The sequence below is a fragment of the Cavia porcellus genome, unplaced genomic scaffold, assembly GCF_034190915.1.
Source record: "Cavia porcellus strain 051 isolate PalLab524CR breed Dunkin Hartley unplaced genomic scaffold, mCavPor4.1 scaffold_6, whole genome shotgun sequence".
Lineage (NCBI taxonomy): Eukaryota > Metazoa > Chordata > Mammalia > Rodentia > Caviidae > Cavia > Cavia porcellus.
Genome location: NW_026947489.1, coordinates 30804389 through 30826028, shown reverse-complemented (window position 1 = coordinate 30826028; position 21640 = coordinate 30804389). Strand labels below are relative to the sequence as shown.

General features: G+C 37.5%; 1 protein-coding gene across 2 annotated transcripts in view; it reads right to left on the bottom strand.

Moving 5' to 3' along the window:
• Positions 1-37: 37 nt before the first annotated feature.
• The window catches only part of Fsip1 (fibrous sheath interacting protein 1), a 222042-nt gene continuing 200439 nt past the window's right edge, over positions 38-21640 (bottom strand). For both annotated transcript variants that reach the window (XM_063250299.1, XM_063250300.1), the window contains exons 11-12: positions 17803-18313; positions 38-2929 (exon numbers count right to left, since the gene is read on the bottom strand). In XM_063250299.1, the coding sequence (XP_063106369.1) occupies positions 2883-2929; positions 17803-18313 (558 nt within the window). In that variant the 3' untranslated portion in view covers positions 38-2882. The remainder of the gene's footprint in view (positions 2930-17802; positions 18314-21640) is intronic.

Sequence of the window (21640 nt, the reverse complement as noted above, 5' to 3'; positions counted from 1 at the left end):
ATGAATGGCATGGGTAAATACCATTCTTAAACCAATAGAGCATACACAATATGAAATTACAATGAATAATAGTAACATTCATAGTTCCTACATGATGCAGAAAGCCAGAGTTGCACAAGACTAGGATTAGAATACACATTTGCTAGATTTGTGGAACAAAATGCAAAATAACATTACCATATTAAAAGCATACAATAGAGAAATGACCCCTAACTAAAAACGCGCTCCCAAAAAACAATTTTATATCAATGTCAGACTTCATATATTGAGTCCTTCTCAAAGTCCAGTTCTGTTTCTAGAACAATAAGAACAAAGGGAAGAGTAGCTGTGACACACGTGTAACTTGCAGCCCCATCTGACTTGTAGGCGATGGCACCCATGGACAGCAGGGTCACGGGCACAGCAGCCTCAACAGCAAGTGTGACAAGGGAGAAGCTGTCCTTGAAAAGGGGAGCCATGAATTGCTGCCTTGTCGAGAATTTGGTCTTTGGTCAAAAACTGATGCCTAAAAATAAATGTAAAACTTGGAAGCAGTATGTGTGTGGTGTAAGTACCACATTTTGGGAAGAAAAGGCCAAAATGTAAAATAAGCAGACTAGAGTTTCAGATGGACCAATCATGAATGTGACATGCTGAGCACATAATTTCCAGTTTTAATAATAAAAAAAGAACTTATATAAATTAAGGGTCTTGTTTTGAGGTCTGTTAGACAACAGAAAGACTGGCTGAATGAGATAAACTCTTCCTCATTGACTTTTCTCTCTGATTCTAAAAATGCCGACCCAAGTAGCGTGATCACATATTATAAAGTGCCAAATTACTTTACAGGGCCAAGCTGAGGGAGAAAGAGCTAGAAATGGTTGTGTAATCTGGGAAACTGATCTGAAAGAATAATTATTTGAAACATGATATCATCCTTTCTCAGAATAGAATGCTAATTAATTTATAGGCAGCGCAGCTAAACAAGTTGTGAATATCAGGATGAGACAGAAAACGTGGCTGAAGACAGCTTTTCTCCCCAGGCGTGTTTCATTTTTGCTCTGAAACCGACCTACAAGTAGGCAGGTTCATTAAAATCACATCATCACGGTGATAGTTTTTTCCTCTTGCAGGAGTTTATTGTCAGGGCTTGGGTAGAGTTAGATGAAGGGTAATAAGCTTCAGGTCCTTGGGAACGTACTACTGAGGTGGTGCCAACAAATGGTTGTTTTTGAAGAGTCATACATAGAAAAACCACAGTTTTAAGTTCCTAAATTCATCCCCAGAACAACTTCATTCTTTCTTTCTCTTCTATAGAATACTTTTTATTCTTCTTCTAGGCAAACACAAGGGCTTAGAAGGAAGCTCAGTATAAAACACTTGTTTTCAATAAGTTTTTAATAAAACACATTCTCTGTAAACCAAGGTGTCTGGGGCTTTGTAAATCTGGAAGCTGCATGCTGAATTTTATCGTAAAGTCAGTTTACCAGCCCTTGTCACTTAACATGCGATGCAGCGCTGCCACTTCTTTCACTGACAACATTCATTACTCAGTATCACTGTTTGCCTTCCTCTTATCAAAACTACCGTTGCAGAAGGGCTCGCTGTGCCCCAAATACTACTTGCAGAAGTGCAGAATGTAGCAAGCCCTTTGCAGTGTCCACAAAAAAAGATTTTGTTTCTCTCTCCCTTTACCCACTCCTCTAACACATGGAAGGAAAAATGTGGGATTAGAAAGCTGAGCTCTTCTGCAAGGGTTTTTCTCTGTCCTACCCCCATTCCCGCCCATGTCACCTCTACCCAAACCTAGCAGTGCCAAGCCATTCCTATGACAACCTAAAATCATGACCTTTAACTTCCGCAGACACCCCTCAGCAGAACTCTTGATGTCAGGGTAAGTTACACTGCAGCACACTGATACCAGTATGAACTGTTGGTATTTTAAATGAATAAATAGTAAATAGAAATACGAAGACTGGAAAAAGAAACTGCCTATTGACATTTCCAAAAAGAGTAGCTTCATTCCAAAAGGCCAAACAATACAATGACATCAACAAACATTACTACCCAACATCGGTAGATGAACACGGGCCAGCAAATACTAACAATGACACATACATATTATTCCAAATTTTATTAAAGGCAGTACAACAGCTGGCTCATTTTTCAAATCCGAAATATAGTTGACTTTTAGTTCTAAGGTTAATTCATCATAGGAAGTGTTGATATAAAATTTTCCTATGAATCCAGGTTACTGATATATAACTAAGTAAACTTGTCTTAAAATAATATTACATACTTTTCATAAACAGTAGTTCATCTTTATTTATTGTGTTCTAAATGACCCCAAGTAAAAGAACATAACAAAGAGAAATGTATCAAATAACATCACATTCCTACCTCAATAAGTATCATCATTAATAAGATACTACAGGTTTCCCTAATGCTGCTTTATTGAGGAAGTCTGATTCTTCCCATGGTAAGTTGTACCCACAGACACTGAACAGACTGAAAAAAGGAAAAACAGATCAAAACAAAATCCATAGTGACCACAATCTGCATTACAATAAAGTTGAAGCACATAAAATAAAGTATAGTATAATCACACCATTTCCACTATGCTTAACATAATGCATACATTAAAATGTTGGTTTTCATAATGTATCCCTGATACATTTATAAATATATTTTGCAGAAATTTCAGTGAAGAAAAACTATTGAACAATTATACCTCAAGTCTCAAAAATATCAAGGAAATGAAATCTGTAAGAGATTTCACATATCAAAGTCATTATTTGGGAAACAGTCCCCACAGTACTCATTGAATTTAAAGAATTCAGAGAAAATAAGGAATTTAATTTAATTACCAACTGTCTTAAGAGCATATCCTAGCAAGTCCTTGCTTAAGATTCTTTATATTCTTCCATCACCTCTTTCATCTCCTGTTTATCTGTATACAAAAATAATAAGCAAAGTTACTAAAGAACCAGAATTGTGTACATAATTAAGAAAAACAATTCAGTTTATTAACCATTGACTCTCTTTACACAAATACAATAATCACATTCTTAGTTACCATTTATTAAGCTGCACATAAAGTATATAAGTAAATTCAAAATATAAGCAGTCTGCCCTCATTGAGCATAGTAGCTCAGAGACAACTTTTTGAGTTTTGAGAGCAAAGATGATTGTGGATTTAAATACAGACTTCATTTTTTTTCTTAGCATTCAACTGAGTTTTTAGGAAGTCAGGTGAAAGCAAAAATAGATGCTACATGCAGGGCAGGTAACAGTTGATTGCTTTGTGTGCTCTTTGACACTAAAAGAAGTGAAATGGTAACGTTTTTCTGCCCTTAGTGAAGAAGTTAACAGAAAAGGCAGCATTGGCAACAGAACCAAAGAAAAGAAGACAATAAAAAGCAGTGGGAGAAACCTGTGAAACGTAAAATGGGATAATATCCCCAGCAAACAATCTGGCAGTTCATCAAAAGGTTACAACAGATGTGGCAATTCCATTCCTGAGGTAGCCCAAGGGAAATGAAAACATATATTCACACAACACTTGTAGTATACAAATACTCACATTGACATAGGTCAAAAAGTGGAACAGCCCAAACGCCTGTCAGCTAATGAATAGATAAGTGAAATGTGGTATGTCTGTTCAATGGAATATTATTTGGCATTAAAAATAAACAGTGATGATACACACTACAACATTTCAAGATTTCAACATAAATCTTGAAAACATTATGCACTGTGTAAAAAGCCAGCATAAAGGCCACAATACTGTATGACTCCACTTTCGTGAAATATCCAGAGTAAACAAATTCATAGAGCAGAAAAATAGATTAGTGATTGCCTAGAGCAGGGGATTGGGATGGAGAAAATAGGGAGTGATAACTAATGGATGCAATGTTTCTTTGGGAGGTGAAAAAAATATAAAATTCATCATGGTACAGTTTGTACAATTCTGAATATACTACAGTCCACCAAATTATACATATTTAAATGGTATGAATTATATGTAATTGGACTATGACCTCATAAAATTTATGCCCCCATCTTTCCCAATCTCCAGAACTTGTGAATTTCACTTTATTTTGGAAAATGGTCTTGGTAGATGCCACTAAGTTAAAGGATATTGAGAATATCAGAGTCTGTTAGCCAGGTGAGTTCTAAAATCACTAAGTGCCTTTATAGAGAAAAGCAGAGGGAGAATAATAAACACATACATGGGAAGGTCGTGTGAAGATGGAGGCAAAGACTGGAGTGCTGTGGTAACAAAAAGAAGCTCCAGGGTGCTCACAGTTATGAGAAACTGGAAGGACAGGGACGCATCTGGCCCGAGAGCCCCCAGCAGAGCGAGAGGCCACGGTGACACCTGATTTCAGACTACTGGCCTCTAGAAGAACCAAGTTCTGTTTCAACAATTTGTTATGACAACAATAGGAAATAAATATAGGTATATAAATTATATTTGAGGGCAGCTACTAAAAAATAAAAGAATTAACTAAGTAATTAAAGCCAGATGACTTGGACTTTCACAGAGCAAAGTGAGAAAAATACTGATATTATCAAGACATGGAAGAGAAACAGGATGCAGAAGGAGCTCAGGCAGATGGGATAGAAGCCACAGTACTGGATACATGGGCTAAGGGATAAGGGAACAAAGTTCCAAGTGATTCCTTCTTTGTAGAGGCTCTATTTCCCACCCAGCGAATGATCACTCATCCCTGGAAGCTCTGCTTTAATGCCACCTCCCCTTTCTGCAGCATCCAGGTCCCTATGGACTTCATCCTGAAGTTCTTATTATACTTGTCCTACTGTACTACAATTATTTAAGTGCCTGCCTTCATCAATAGACTGTGAAAATGTTTACAACAATTATGCCCCCCTCATTTTATACCCTAGAGCAACAGTCTTCAACTGGGGCAAATTTTGTCCCCCACTGAACATTTAAAAGTACTGTAACTATTGTAACACTATCTGGGGAGTAGGAGCTAGGGATTCTACTTAGCTTCCTATAATGCACAGAACAGGCCCCCTACTTAGAATTGTTAATAATGTTGAAGCTGAAAAGCCTGGAATTTAGAAAGTTAGGTAGAATACAGTAAGACACTCAAGAGTTGTTTGTGGGGTGCACAGGTGGAGCATGGTTATGGATGAATAGATGGGTGGAGAGGTGATGAATTGTTGGGGACCATGAATTATAAACTGAATCTAGGGGACATCCAAAGCTTGTTCTTGACCTGCTCTTGAGCCAGACTCTAACACGGGAACTCCCCACTGCTCTGGTCATAGCTGGGTTATGACTCCGGGTTAATGACTGCTGTGCTGTTCACAGGGCAGGATAAGGCCTGCTGGAGATACAAGGCACCTGCGGAAGCTACAGTTTCCTTATTATCTGCCTGTCTTGTCCTTGTCCTTGTCCTGGTCCTTGCAAGGCTGCACTGCCCATCTTATTAGCTAACTGTAGGTTCCCTTTGCTGTTCCTGGAAACGCCCACAGCCCTTCACCCATTGTCCTTACTCAGATGTAATAAATAGATACCAAGCTTCTGAGTGCCTCGCGCCCTTTTGTTCCCTGAGAACAACTGGTCATCCCAGATCTCCGCCGCACTTCTATTCTGTCTCTTGCTCTTTCTGCCCCCTGTGCACTGTAACACTTGGCAGGAGATGGGACTGACTGCGGGGGTCCTTGACAACTGGCACCCTGGAAAGGGTCTCCAATAATGAATAAACTGGCACCCAGGAACAGTAGTTTTAAAGCATTTAAAACTGGACCACAGATTCATCCACATCCTGTCCTTAAAAGCTGATTTAAACAAGTCCAGAGTCACCCTTTAGATACTGGTTTAATTAATCTAGGATGAAACTAAACTATTAATCTGTTTTTACATCTCACCAGGTGATTCTAGCACACTGCCAAATGCAAGAAGTAGCACTTCCAAAGGAACAGACTCGGGATAGCTGCAAATGCCAGGCTGGTTTCTGGCAGATGCAAAGGAGAGACCTGAATGCAGAAACAGGTCCTCCCATAGCTAACACTATATTAATCACGAAAAAGTGGGGGATACAAGCTAGCATGCATGCTCTGTGTGGCTAATAGGGGCTGCCTGAAAGACTAACAATAAAATATCTTAAGAGAAAAGGCAATCAAGAGAAGGTAGGATCTTCCCAAAAAAGGAATTTAAGAAGAAAACAGCAGAGACTGAGCAGATAGCAAAGATACTTTCTATATATTATATTCAATACCACCACAATGCTAGAGGTTACAATTAAACTATGTAGTCCAGAGCATCTTACATGTTAACACACACACCTATGAGGACCTTTGGGGATATCCTGTCACTATGCTGACATAACTTAGTGGGTCAGGAGCAGGGCTGGGCCTTATGTTTCTAACAAACGTCCAAGTGATGCTCACAAGACCACAGACCACATCTATAGTGCTGATAGCTGATCTACAGTAACTTTTATTCAATTTGAATGAAGCAATGGAATCACAAGTTCCCGTAACTGATAAAGTGTTAGGTACATTACAATTAAACACCAAAACTTTTAAAGAGTATGTTCTATTTACACTATTAAATAAAATGAGCTGGAACAACATTTTATCAGTAGAGAAAACGATCAGTGCATAACAAGTTACAAGAAAAGATTACATAACGAAGAATTAGCTTAAAGGAAATCAGTTGAAAGTTATTGAAAAATAAAGGTCATATACACTAAAATTTTATATGAAAAGGGAATAAGACTGTAAATTTGGAATTCACGGTATTTTGGTCAAGTAAACTGTTATGACTACAGAACAGAAGATGAAGTTACCAAGGACATCAAAAAAGTAACTAGCAGACCCAGAAATGTAATTTAATCAATAATAAGCAGGAGCTCCTCCTTAAATAACAGGAAAGAGGACACACTATAAAAAAGAAACCCACAAAGCAAGGATGAATTAAGGGCTTACCTAAAAGCAAACCAAAATATGCTACTATTGTCACAATTTCCAGAATCACACAGCTTCATTGCAAAGCAGTAAGACCATTACAATGAAATTTGTTCTTTGAAAACATTCTGGTTGTACCAGTATGACACGTAGCACCACATACTTCCTCCAAATAACCGCCACATACCTCCCAAAATTCAGTCTGTCTATACCCAGGCTTCATTCAGCCAGTTACAATCCAATGGGCAGAATCTCATCAAGTGTACCATTATACTGTGTGCTGTAATTGGCATTACCCTATTGATAGAACTTGTTCTGAGGGCTCAGATAGGATGACATAATCAGCTCTCTCCCATTAAACTGAAACCAATATTTCTCAAGTATACATAGGAAAACTCTGTCACTAGCATTAATTTGACACCAGGGTTCTCGATCCCAGGAACTCTGATTTTAGTAAGTCTAGATAGACCCTTGGAGATGCATATAAAACAAACAAGCAGAAACTCTTCAGATGAGCTCAATGTTTCCCCAACCAGCAATAAAACTGTATAGCAGTGGTAGTTAACCTTTTAGAGCTTTCAACAATAACAAACAGCCAACCGTGGCATGTATCCCATAGATTCACCACATCTCTCTGTAATGTGTAATAGTGCTTCTCAAACTTCATTGTGTGGAAATAACACCAAGGATCTCATTAAAGTAAAAATTCCAGTGTAGTAGGCTTGAAGGGCCCTGCAAATATAAGAAGTTACCAGTGGTTGGAACACACTATCGGCTGCAAAGGCTTATAGCATGGGTTGGGCCAAACTCATAAAGTAGAGAGAGCTATGTGTTAGCCATAGTCTATTGGAGAATACATACCAATTCTAAAAGGAGCTTCTGCTACTCAATTCAGATTGGCTGATCTGTCAGAAAAATTGAACTTTGATGGCATATCTCCAAATTTAATGCCAAAGGTCATATAGTACAACCAACTCCAGTCACTGGGCTAATCATCTATGTGAATTTTCTTGTTTTATCTTTATCACAACCCTGCAAAGTATTAAAGTCACTTCTATTAGTCCACTTTCTACCACTACAGAAATACCTAAATCAACTAACTTATAAAGAGAATAGGCTTATTTTGTTTCATACTTCTGGAGGGTCCAGTACAAGATCAGGTAGCCCCATTGTTTGAGCCTTTGATAAGTGCAGCATATCATGCTGGAAGCACATGACCAAGCAAACCACTCAGAAAGTCACGAAGCAGAGGGGAAGATGATGCTGGGATCCGACAATGTGCCTCAATAGCCCATCCTCAGTGACCTAATTACTTCCAAGAGGCACCAACTCCTAAAAATCCTACTGCTGTATTCCCAAAAGAGCCATGCTGGGCACCAAAGCTTTAATATGTAAACTTTGGGGGACATTCAACATTCAAACTGTTATACCAACTGATTTTACAGATAAGACAACCAAGGTGTAGAAGAAAAAAGTGAGATCACTGACTAAGGAGCAGTGGACTCAAACCCAGGTCCTCCGATATGAAGACTACCCTCCTAATCACTAGGCTACGTCACTGAGGTGGGCAGCCTCTCTCTGTCAGCCTGATTCTAGCCTGAGATCCTGTTACTTTTCTGGACTCTATTAATTGTTTTAACCTTTGAGTTAATTTTCTATCTGATTTTATGTTCTCTGTTTTATGTTATAATGACAAATCATCCCAATCTGCTGGGAACTGAGTGTTTCCAGGAACATAGATCATTCCGTGGTAAAACCAGTACTTTCCCAAGCCAATCAGGACAGTTGATAACCCCAGTTTCCATTTAGGGTGCTATTTTCCAAAAAACAACCACCAAAACCTTGTATGATCCATTGTTGCATTTGTAACATAGTTAAGGGTACTATTTATGCAATTTGAAAATTTGTACTTCATTTTTCTTGAAGAAATAGTGTAGTTTTGTTCCCCTTCTTTAAAATTTATGCTGTGTCCCTTTTTGCCCAAATCTACTTTGTTTTCATATTTTCCTCCTTATCATATGAATTTCTATTGATAGATTCAAATGCAGAGTAGGAAAAAGAAAATAATATGATTGGCAAGATGCTTTGTATTTCGATTACACAGAAAACATCTCAGCATAAGAGAATTTTACTAAGTTCTAGGCTGTTTCACAGACTTGAAGCTTTGGGCTTCAGAAGCATCAGTGCAATGAGAATGTCTCTCAGGTTATGTGGCTGCAAACACTTGACACCGTTCTTACTCTTGGAACAACTTAAGAGTGGAAGCATTCTGGTCTCCTTCCATACTCTTCAGGGCAAGAACCTGTTAGCCACTGAGTCTGAGAAGTAAACCGCATGCTCACCTCAGCTCAGTCCCTTCCTGCTCAGGAATCAGTGCCTCACGCCACCCACCTCTGCAGGGTATTTTCTAGATGCCTCAACATCACTGATTCCACCTGGCCAGGTCTCCACAGGCCCCGGGCCAGTCCCTGGGAGGTTAGGCTTATTTCAAAACACAGCATTAGAAAGTCCACCTGGCTAATCCTGGAGTCAAGACCGTAATAAAATTGACCTTTTTGTTCCCTATTCATCAAAAGCATCTTTTCAGTTATTTCTGATCATTACAGGGAACAGCTTACTTAATGCTATTTATTGATTCCCTAAAATCCCAATTGTTAGTGGGTCAACAATGAATTTAGTAGACTTTATATTCACAAAGTCAAAACACAGTAATTACCACTAAGTTCAAAGCACAAACACAGAAAATAAAGTATTTCACATTGAAAACTTTTAATACAATGTTGAAACAAATCCTTGTCTTTCAATACTGTGAATTCACAGTATTGAAAGTTCTTGATTAAGTTCTTTTCTTTTTAAGCTTTATCTGCTTGCCTTCTACAAGCAGAACTAAACTACTTGGAACAGACCTCAGTTTATCAAGGAAAAAGAAGTACGTATCACGAGTGTTTGCTAAAGAAAAGCTGATAACTGACTTTTATTTCCTCCTTGTCTGCTTATAGAAATCTAATCTGCATCACATTCACATGTATTTATTTCCTGAGAAAGAGCCAGAACATAATGTAACAGCTGAACGCACAGCAACTCCTCATTACAGAAACATCTTTAAAGGGCTTTTTGCCAAGAAAATTTATATAGCATTCGCCTTTGTGTCCCCTTTGTAGAAGCACACAACATACAATTTAGCATTTCACAATAAAATTGATTAGCAACTTATTTTAGCAATTGTAAATGCTGAAATTAGCAAAACAACTTCAAATAGTCTAACGTGCTCAAAACGATAGTGTGAGAACCATTCCATAGAGCAGCGATGGTGAACCTTTTAGAGCTTTCAATGATAGCAGACACCCAATGTGGCACACAGGCCACAGGTCAGTCACCACTGCCTTGGAGTTCATTTGTAGTAAGCAGAAAATAAAGTATGGTTCACACTTCACAGCTATACCATCTTGATCTTCCACAATTATAGCCATGTAGGAGGATTATCTGGTATGATTAGAAAGGCATGTTCTGAGCCTCCATAATTTCTTTCCAGTAAGTCACAGCAAGTTCTGGTTCATTCTATCTTGCATTTCTACTCATGGACAGGTATAATCAGTATGACTCAAATTCATGTTTTAGGAAAGTACCATCCTAAACACATATTCCCCATGCAAATGAAACCCCATATTCAAGAAATCATTGTATCCAGTTCAGTAAATTTGATAACAATGGACAAAGAAGTTCAGGTACTTTCTATCTAAAAGCAAAATCTCTGCCTCAAAAGAAACAAAATACAGTGCAACTTTAAGGTAGAACAGTTTCTATAGTTTAACTACTAAAAGAAGATCCTTGGTAAGGAAGAAGGTCAACCACAGCCCTCTAATTGAATTGCATGCTGTAAATGAACTCTGTTGTTGGATGAAATATTATAGCCTGACATTTAGTCAGCAAGATGATGCAACAGCAGTTCTCCACTTTCTACCCCCTCATAGGACTCCAATCAGCTGCTACCTGTAGACCAAGCAAACAAACAAGCAGCAGTAATAACAACAAAACACTATTATGAAGAGAAAGGCAGAGATACTATTTTGGACACCCAACCTACAGAACTGAGAAAAGAATAAAAATAAAGTTTTTACATTTACTACACCTACGCCCCCCCACCTCCAAACTACCTTAGTGCCATGCACAGAGGATTATTCTGCACCTATATTTTCTATAGTAGGAAAAGTGTTATAGCAGACATGTAGCTTCCCTGCTATTCTAGGACTCCTCACAAGTCTAACAAGAAGCTCACCCTACTTTGGAAACATCGGAGTGGTGCCAGGGATATTCCTCTAGGATGTAATAAACAAAGAACAGGGGTGGGACTTACAGCAACCAGCACATAGACCTTGGCAGTAGCTCTGTGGTCTAGCCGATGAAGGCCCTTTACTAGAAAACCTAGCCAAGAGCAATGCCCTGCAGGAAGCATGGTCAACTGGCCTGCCAGGCACTTGTCCCTAATAACCTTACCCACCCAGTTCCAGTCCCTTTCTTTAGCCTCCCCCAAGCAGAAAGGCAAGGGCAAGCCAGCAATTAGAGGGAAGTTTCTGGCCCCACCCAACCCCATCAGCCAAGTAGTGACCCATCAAGCCTTGGTGTTCTCCTTCAGCCTTTCCCAGAGCAGGAGGCTAGTGCAGATCATGGGATACCTGCAAAGAAGAGCATCTGGTCCTGCTCAACTCTACTGGCTAACTAGTGCGACTCCACCAAGACTTGTTCTTCATGTAAGGCTTCTCTAGGTGGGGAAGCTCATGTTTCCTATATCTGTAGAGTATAAGCTCCATCCTGGCCCATCCCAAGTGGCAAAAACGTGACCCCAGAGACCTTGCTGAGTCTCAGAGTCAAGCATGTGACTCTGCAGCTACTATTTAGAAAAAGTAGTGCTTTGCAGACAGGGAAGACGATCTAAAACTCTGCCCAATCAGAAGTTATTACAGAGCCCAGTCAGCAGCTCTATCTAATCATGGGATGCAGTCTCAGAGCACAGCAACTAGGTCCACTTGATTTCCAAGCACACACAACAGCCAGCCTAGTGAGAAAACCCCCACAGCAAGATCTGTCTGTCCTTGTAACCACTAGCTGGCCCATACAGAATACTAGCATAGACAATAATGAAAGTCTACCAGAAAGAACACCTGCAAAATCTGGAAGAGATAGCCATGTCCTCAAAGGTGTAGACACCAACATAAGGACACAAAGATTATAAAGAACTGGAGTTATGATACTACAAAGGTAATTAATGAAGGCCCAATAATGGGCCCTGAAGAAACAGAGATCTATGAAATGACTGAGAAAGAATTCAAGATAATTCTCTTAAAAGCATTCAGGGAATTACAGAAAAATACAGATAGAAAATTGAAAGGATTTTGGCCCAGACGGGACACTGTAGCCAGCAAAGCCTTGGAAGCAGAACCAAGGGGCTCCATCTTCCCCTGCCCCTAGGAATTTACCTGTGGCATGAAATGAGTACCAATGGGCTACCTGTGCATCACTAATGCCTCTTAGGGTCCACCCCAAACCTAAGCTACTTGTATGCCCCGACTCCACATGTCCGACGGAGAGAATGCCAGCCCCCGGAGACCCTAGAGGGTCAGGGAATCTCTCCCTGCATTCTTAAAATAAAGGTCATTTATATTTCATACTTCTTATCTTTTCAGCCGTGCCAGAATTCTATCATATGGCTCCCTGACCAGGAATCCAATTCTAACAAAAATAAAATGAAATTTGGAAAACAATGGATGAACAAAAAGAAAAGCTTGACAAAGAAAGAATTTTAAAACCAAATGCAAATACTATATATATTTTTATATAAAAAATTTCATTAAGTAAACCAAAAATGTTGACCGAAAGCTTCAGCAACAGACATGATCAAGCAGAAGAATTAATGCACTTGAAGACAAGACATTTGAAATTTTACAGTCTGAGAACAAAAAGAAAAAAGAATGGAAAATGACTACAAATTATGTGAAATAATCAAGAAGTTTACCTTCGTATAATAAGAGTGCCAGAATCTTTCTCTTGAGAACAAAAGACCCAAAAAGTATATTTAAGGAAACAATGGCTGAGAATATCTCAAATCTCAAATAACAACTAGATATAGGAAGCTCAGCAATCTCCAAATTCAACCCAAAGAGGAGTTTGCCAAGATATATCATGATTAAACTATTAAAAAAATATAATTCTTAGAGCAGCAGGAGAAAAAAAACACATTCAAGGGGGGTAGGGAAAAAAAAAACACATTCAAGGGAGTCATAATACAGCTATCAGCAGTTCTCTTAGAAAAATTCTTACAAACTAGGAAACAATAAAACAATATATTCAAAGTGCTGAAAAAAAAAAAACAGCTAACCAAGAGTATGTTACCAAGCTAAGCTGCCCTTCAGAAATTAGAGAGAAATAATAACAATGAAACAAATGAAAACTGTAGTTCATCATCACTGTGTACATTAGCCCTTTTCCCATTGCTGAGACACCTTATTTAGCACCCACAACTTAAAGGCAGACCAGTCAGTTGGCTTTAAAGAAAAAACAATATGATGGAGAAGCACAGCTGAGGAATAGCTAGCTGCTCATGTCATGGCAACCAGGAAGCAGAGAAAGAAAAACAAGAAAGCAGGAAGGAACATAAACTCTTCCATGTCACACCCCCAGTGACTCACCTCTTCTAACCAGACCATACCTCCTAAAAATAAGTCAGCTGTAGTGTTCTATGATCCAGTCCTTTTCTAAAAGCCCTGCCTATGAATGCATGAGGCTCCTGGTGGTCATCTAGATATAAACCATAACACAAACTTACCTAATAGGAACTGCTAAAGCAAGTTCCCTAAACTGAAAGAGAAGGCTCCTGGTATTATAAAACATATGAAAGCAAGACTAAACAGTATAAGTAATACTTAGTCATATTCAGAAGATTCTAAAATACAAGGAAGGTGTGCAATTTTATCTCGGCTGCAAGGACTAAAGTATGAAGACACACGGGTTGAAAGACAAAACTAATAAAACCAACTGCCACAAAAATAAGTTATATAAATTATTTAAATTTTGACAAATCATAAAAAGTGGAAATGAGGGAATGAAAGTATAATTTTTATATATGATTCAGGTTAGGTTGTTTTCAATTTGAAATAGCCTGCTATCAGTACGAAGTGTTTTATGTAAGCTTAGTGATAAATGCAAAGCTGATACCAACAGTAGCTGCAAAGAAAATAAAAGGAACGGATTCAAACATACTACCATAGAAAATTCACTAAGCCACAACCAAAGCAATGACAGGAAAGAAACAAAACAGCCAGGAAACAAATGACAAAATGGCAGGAGCAACTCCTTGTATATTAATTACCTTGAGTATAAATGAGTTATAAAACTAAACTCAATAGTGCATTAAAAGCTCATTTACCACACTCAAGTGAGTTTTATCTATGGAATTCAAGGATAGCTCCACAAAGCAAAACAATAAATGTGACATACCACATTAACATCAGGAAGGATAAAAGCCATATGACCATCTCAATGGACCCAGAAAAGGCATCTGACAAAATTCAATACTCTTTCATGATAAAAATAATCCCAACAGATTAGGTGCAAAAGAATAGACCTCACAATAAAGGCCACATGGCACAAACTTATAACTAATATTATATTCAATCATGAAAATTGAAAGCTTTTCCTTCAAGGTCAGAAGTGATGACAGTGAGTACACTTGTCACCACTTCTAATCACCATGAAACTCCTAACTACAGCAATTAAAAATAAATAAAAGGGATCTGGCTATGAAAAAAGAGCAGTAAAATTGTTTACTAACAACATGATCTTATATGTAAAAAACACTAAATTTTAAGACTCCCATCAAAAAACTGTTAGAACTAACAAAAAATTCAGTAAGCTTACAGTATAAAGTTAACACTAAAACCAGTAACATTTCTACATATATAATGAACATATCCAAAAAGAAAATTAAGAAAAGTCTCATTTACGATAGCACAAAAAATAAAATAGGAGTAAATTTAACTAATAAAATGATAGAACTGTGCATCAAAAACTCAAAAACACTGAGGAAAGAAATTGAAGAGGCCGGGTACGAGGCATATGCCTATAATCCCAGCACTCAGGGTGCTGAGTTAGGAGGATCACTGCAAGTTCAAGGCCAGCCTAGGCGATATAGTGACCTAAAGGTCATCCTGAACTAAACAGCGAGACCCTATCTCAAAAATGAAAAAAAAAAAAAAAAAAAGGAAGGAAGGAAGAACAAACCATTAAACAAAAAGGTAATTCCATATTCACGATTAGAGAATACTGTTAAATGGCCATATAAACCCAAGTGATCTACAGATTCAACGCCAGCTCTAAGGAAATCTGTCATTTTTCACAATCCTTAAATTCCTTTAGCACTGTAAAAGCCTCTGAAAAGCCAAAACATTCTTGAACAATGCTGCAAACACCACATTTCCTAATTTCAAAATATTTTTTAAAACACTAGTAAGGACCAGGAGTTTAAGCTCAGTTGTACATCTCCTGCTTTGCAAGCATGAAGTCCTGAGTTCAACTCCTGGTACCAAACAAAAGCCACTGATAATTAAAACAGTGTTATACTAGCATAAAAATAGGCATATCGATTAATAGAACAGGCTAGAAAACCCAGATACAAACCCATGCACTTCTGATAAACTGATTTTTGACAAAAGTTCCAAAAACATACAACAGGAAAAAAATCAAACCCCTCAATAAATGGCACCAGGAAAAGTAGATAGCTACCAGCAGAAAATGAAATTTGATCCTTATACCACATACAAAAAATAACTTAAGATGGATTAAATATTTAAATATAATACCTGGAACTATAAAACTACCAAAATAAAACAAAACAGAAAAATTCCATGACATTGACCTGGAAAATGATATTTTGGTGCCTTTTGTACCTCAAAAGCACAGGCAATAAAAGAAATAGACAAATGGGGTTATATCAAACTAAAAAGTTCTATTCAGCAAAGTAAAGAACAAAACAGAGATGCAACACACAGAATGGGAAAAAATATTGGAAAACCACACATCTGATAAGGGATTAATGTCCAAAATATAGATGAAAACCAAACAACCAAAAACTAATTTTTTTGAAATGGGCAAATATTTCTCAAATAAAGACATACATATGGTCAAGAGGCTCATGAAAAAATGCTCAGCATCATTAATAATTAGAAAAATCCAACTTAAAATTACAATGGGATGTCACTTCATATTGATTAGAATGGCTATTAGTAAAAAGATGAATAGAAAGTGTCACTGAGTATACGAAATAAAGAGAACCCCAGCACACTGTTGGCAGGAATGTAAATTATACATCCATATGGAAAACTGTTGGAGGTTCCCCAAAATACTAAGAACAGGACCACCATATGATCCACCAACCTCACTTCTGGTCATTTTTCAAGGAAACTGAAATCACTGAGTCGAAAAGATATCTGCACACCCACATTTACAGTCATCTGTTCCTTTAATTACATGATACAAAGGAAGAGAAGGTGGATGTGCACATGAAAATATGAAGGCAGAATGTGTAAAATAATACATTAGGGAACCAATGTGCTTAAACACTGAGAGGAGAAATAAAAGCCTTAGCAGAGTGGGCCAGAAAGGTCACCTTCAGTAAGAGTGGGATTGAAATTCAGTAACATTAAAGGGACACCTAAACATTCCTGGGAAGAGGGGCCTGAGCACCAGAAGCATGGGAAAGCTGTGGGAATCCAAGAACAAAATTAGTAATTACGTGAGTAACATTTAGGTGACTAATCAGAGAATAATTAAGAAGAGAACTTGTGAATAAAGTCCAAGTCCTTCAAGGGCAGGTAAAATGAAATTTCATGCAATAGGTGATGAAGAATAACAGAAGTTTTGGAGATGGAAAGTGTAGCTGTGAAAGCTGTGTCTTGATGAAATCAGTTCAGCAGTAGATGGAGGGGAAAGATAAGAAGCAGGGAGGCTCCCAGACAGTCATCACGTTGGTCCAGAGGTAGCAGAGGAGGAAAGAAGGCCTGGGGATGAATGGCGCTGCAGGAATACACCAAACAAGACTCGAAGATTAGAAGTGGAAAGCAAGGAGAGGGATAGTTCACCACGACTCAACTGTTGAGTCTATGGATTGAGGAAACAAAAACCAAAAGGAAAGTCTAAAATATGGGACTGAGGAGTCAGTTCAGAATTAAGAGGCTACAGACTTCTAAGGAAACAGATGAAAAAATACATCTGTAGACTTAAAAGCCAATACATTCTAAAGTAATCTACATTAGAAGTAAAAGTTGAAGTTTTTTAAATACTCATTAATTTTGAAAGCCTTCTAACACAGATAATTATATACTTTGTTATGGCAAAAACTTCCCATCTTATTTAAACCCCATGCAACTGTACCACTGTAAGAAGCTACACTGGATCATGAGAAAATACCTGAGGGTACAGAAGTGGGCTGGACACGAAGTTTTGTATACAGAAAATAATAAAACCACAACAAAGATGGCAATTTGCAAATTCATTCTTAGAGACAAATTTTCACTACTGAAGTTGGAAATTCAAAGTATGAAGCAAATCTATTTCAATTATTTGTTCCCATTCAAACTACTTTTTCTGAAATCAATATTGTTTTCCAGATGACAGTATAATCTTCAAGAATAATGTACTTCATAAGAGTACTAATCTCAAACTTGCTCTCATAAAAACATTGATAAATATGTTCTTATGTTTGCACACTTACTGTTATCATCTGTGATTTACAATATATCTTTATCCCCTGTTCTACTTCAAATCATATTTTTATGTTGAGCTGCCACCATGAATTATTCTCCAAAATACATGCTCTCCAAGCCTCACCTGGTGCTGGTTCCTTGGGAGGACTGAGTTTCAGATACTGGTCTTCCAATGAAAGGCTCACATTGATACCATACAGTGGATCATCCAAGAAAGAAGGCTTCTGGAGTCTCCCGATGCCCACGGTCTTGGACATAAAATAGTCTTCTGTGTTACTAATAACCTCCTCTTTGGAAAACTGAAGGCACTTCATTTCCTCTGCTTCCATAATAAGAGCTTCCGACATACAATGCCCAGCCAAGGCTTTAGTGAGATAATAACCCATAGAAGCTTCACAGTCTGCGTTCTGCTCCATGCTTCCATCTTCCACCCCTGTGTTCTGGATTTTTACTTCTGACTCATTTAGTAACTCTGACAGGATAGATCTGGAAATTTGGGGCAAGTCGGGTATCTTATCCTCAATGCCTTCATTTTCTTTTCCAGAAATCAATCTATTGATGGATTTCTGTTTGAATGTGTATTTGTCCAGAAGACACTTTAAGTGTTCATCAGAGAGAAATGATGTAGAATCTAGCTGAGAAAAAAAAAAAAGAAACAAGTCTTCATAATCAATGGATTAAGTAAATGTGTTTAATTTTGCCAAGCTTCCAGTAGTCCAAAATAAATGCCAGTGCCAGGAATGGGAATGCCCTCTATGTAACAGACATAAATAGGAAAATAATTCATTTGAAAGTATACAAAAGCGCAGGGGGAATGGATAGCAGCCCTAAAGAACAAGCTTCAAATCAATCACTGGCGCTAGCTACAGTCTGAGGTTGGGCTAGGAATCCTATAAAATAAATCACTGTACCAAATTAACCACTAACACCTAAGTGGACAGATTAGAAAAAGCACTTTCAATGGTGAAAGTCCTGCTTCATCAAGCAGGAAAGTAGAGGCAATTATCTCTGTTAAACAGTTAGGAATCCTGCCATAATCTCTAGTAGATATTTCTCTGTCTCCACCCTTTCCTCAAAGTGATCAGCCAGCCCTCTAGTCGGGTGGGGATCTCAGACAATCAGGGTAGACCACACCTGCCCAAAGCATGCCTGTGTCCATCCACAGCTTGCAGCAGACAGCACTGCTGAAGACAGGACAGGAAGGGGAAGGTGCAGCACATCCTGACATGTGCAGTGGCTTCCAAGCAACAGGTCTAGGCAGGGGCCGGGGCATTCCAAGAGCAGCGCATTGTGAAGGAAGGGCTGGATCAGACACACAGTATTCAATAATTATTGGGCCTGTGTATTTCAGCCAAGGCCTTCAGGGTTTAAAAACATATTTTTCTTTGGCAATTGTTCTCAGGAAATAAGTAAAAATAAATCAAGTGAAAATAAAGGTCCATACTCTATAAGAATTCAACCGAACAAGTCACCTGAGTTTCAACAGAAAAGAATAGTGTTAAATATATGGAAATATATTAGAAAAAATATGTCCCCTTCTCTAATGAATCAGCAACTTCCTGGATTTACATGGTGAATTATCTAGGAAACACTAATCCTCCTTTAAAGAAGAGTGAATTGTCTGAGAATAAGATGTCCCCCATAAGAAAGCTTAGTTATTAATTTCAGTTCTTAATTTCCATTTTAGCAAAGTAAAATAATACTATTGGCCTGCTTTGAAAGTACATGGGAAGAAATGACTAAATGCTCTGTATATTAAAAGCATAGCGGGAAAAGCCATTGATAGAAATAGTAGGTAACACATTGTTAAGGAATGTTTTAGTGTACAAATAATAAAAAGTATATAAAATAAGTTTAGCATGCTTTAAAAATAATGTGTTTTGAAATTACATTTAACTTCTCTGTGTTAAAACCCACAGGAGCTAGTACCACTGTGAGTTGGAGAATAACAAGAAATTGGAAATTTATTCTTACCAACTTGGAATTCACCATTTAAGTAATTCACTCAAAGTTAATAAACATGTTGAGAAATAGGAGTTGAATTATACATCAAAAAAATCCTACTTTTAATCACTACACACTAAACACTGCTGAGGGTGTATCCAGATGTGGTACTTTATCCATCCTTATGTAAATCTGCATAGTCAACTAGAAAATGAAGGCAGGCCAACGTACTTAAAAAGTACTTTTGAAATTTATTTATATAAAACTGCTAGTGAATATTCAAAATATATAAGGAAAGATTAAATTTTAGACCTTTTATTACAGTAAAAAAACACATGGCCACTAATCCCTGACATCCTCCCCGACACACAAAATACTCTCCCTGGCTTTGAACATACTCATCTGATCATACTTGCCACTTCCTGAAGCAGTTCTGGAAGTTCTCATTCATGAGTGTCTGTACAAGATGTGATTAAAAAAATACAGTGAATGCTGCTGCAAAGTGCCATCCAACAGAAAAGCAGGCACATAAAAACATCAGTGTGTCTCCATCTACTTCATTCAGTAGCAGCATGCAACTTTTGACTCAGTCCCAAAGTCAAAATGAACATGGAAGGTAAACGTTTGGAATTAACTCAGGACAAGAAGTCAACCATAACAGTGCAACCACAGACATTCAGAAAAAGAGGACTTCCAGAACCACTTCAGAAAATGCCAAGAACAATGGGATAAATGTGTTCTAAGTGAGGGGAGGAGTATGAGGGGGATTAATGGCAATGTGTCTCCTATTGTAATAAATTTTAATTTAAACACACTATTTTCAATCATACCTTGTATAATAACTAGAAAATTCCCTAGGATTTAGAAAGAACCCATTGGAAGTCATCCTCACCAAACATCTTTACTAAAAGCTTATCATGATATTTCAGACACTAGGAAAAAAATCAGCCCATATGGGAGCAGGAAAATAAAGGGTTATAGGGAGAAAGGCTTCTAGGAGAACAAAAGAGGAGGAAAGACTTGGTAGATGTGTATGATGACTTCCAATAATAACTACAGGATAAATACTTTGTAGTTCTGATGATGCATTTAGCTAGATACACAGAAAGCAAAGCAAAGTAAAAGACGAAGCAATTATAAACTCTGGGAAAAACAAAAAGTTACATAAAAGGGAAAGAAAATCAGTGCATTCATTAAGACACATACAAAAAAAAGCAAAAGACAAATAAAATGACAGTTAACTCACGACAAACTAAAAAAGGATGACAAAGAAAACAACTTGCTTTGGCTATAGTTATATAATCATCACAATACAAATACTAAAGCTTGAGGTAACAAAACATTGTGATTTAACTCTTTTGGGAACTGAGAAGAGAGAAAAGGGGCATTCAGAGTAACAAAGTTAAATCCTTGGCTATTAATTCAGGAACCCAATATTTAATATCTAAAACTAGTCAATTAAGAAAGTCAGTCATTAAAAAATAATATAAAGGTAAACATTAATGAAGGAATTAAAAGTGCTATGTTTGAAGAATATAGAAGGGCAAATCCAGAGGAAAATCTGAGTCAACGAGCTACTGTTTTGTTTAAAACATTTTAGCACAACTTTTTATATTATTACTGTAATATAATCTAAATTCACTTGAAATAAACTTTAAATATATTCAAAAACTAATAAAAATTAATTTTAAGATACAAATTTTAAATAGTTAAATGAAATTCCCAAGAAATATCTTTGGACATCAGAAGCAAAACCAGGCTTTATAGGCCCAGAAACATATACAACTTTGGACAAGAGTACTTCTTTAAAATAAAAGAGTACAAAATTAAAAATATAAAGTCAGATAAACATTCACAACAAATTACTGGAGTTTTGGAGAGTTAAGTCTATCTCATATATTATGTGTTTTTGACCAAAACTGCTTAGTCCCTCTCCCCATCCAAACTTATCTCATGATGGACCCTGTCTGCAACCATACTAATTTCATAGAAAATCTGGTCCTAGGGGGTCTGAGACA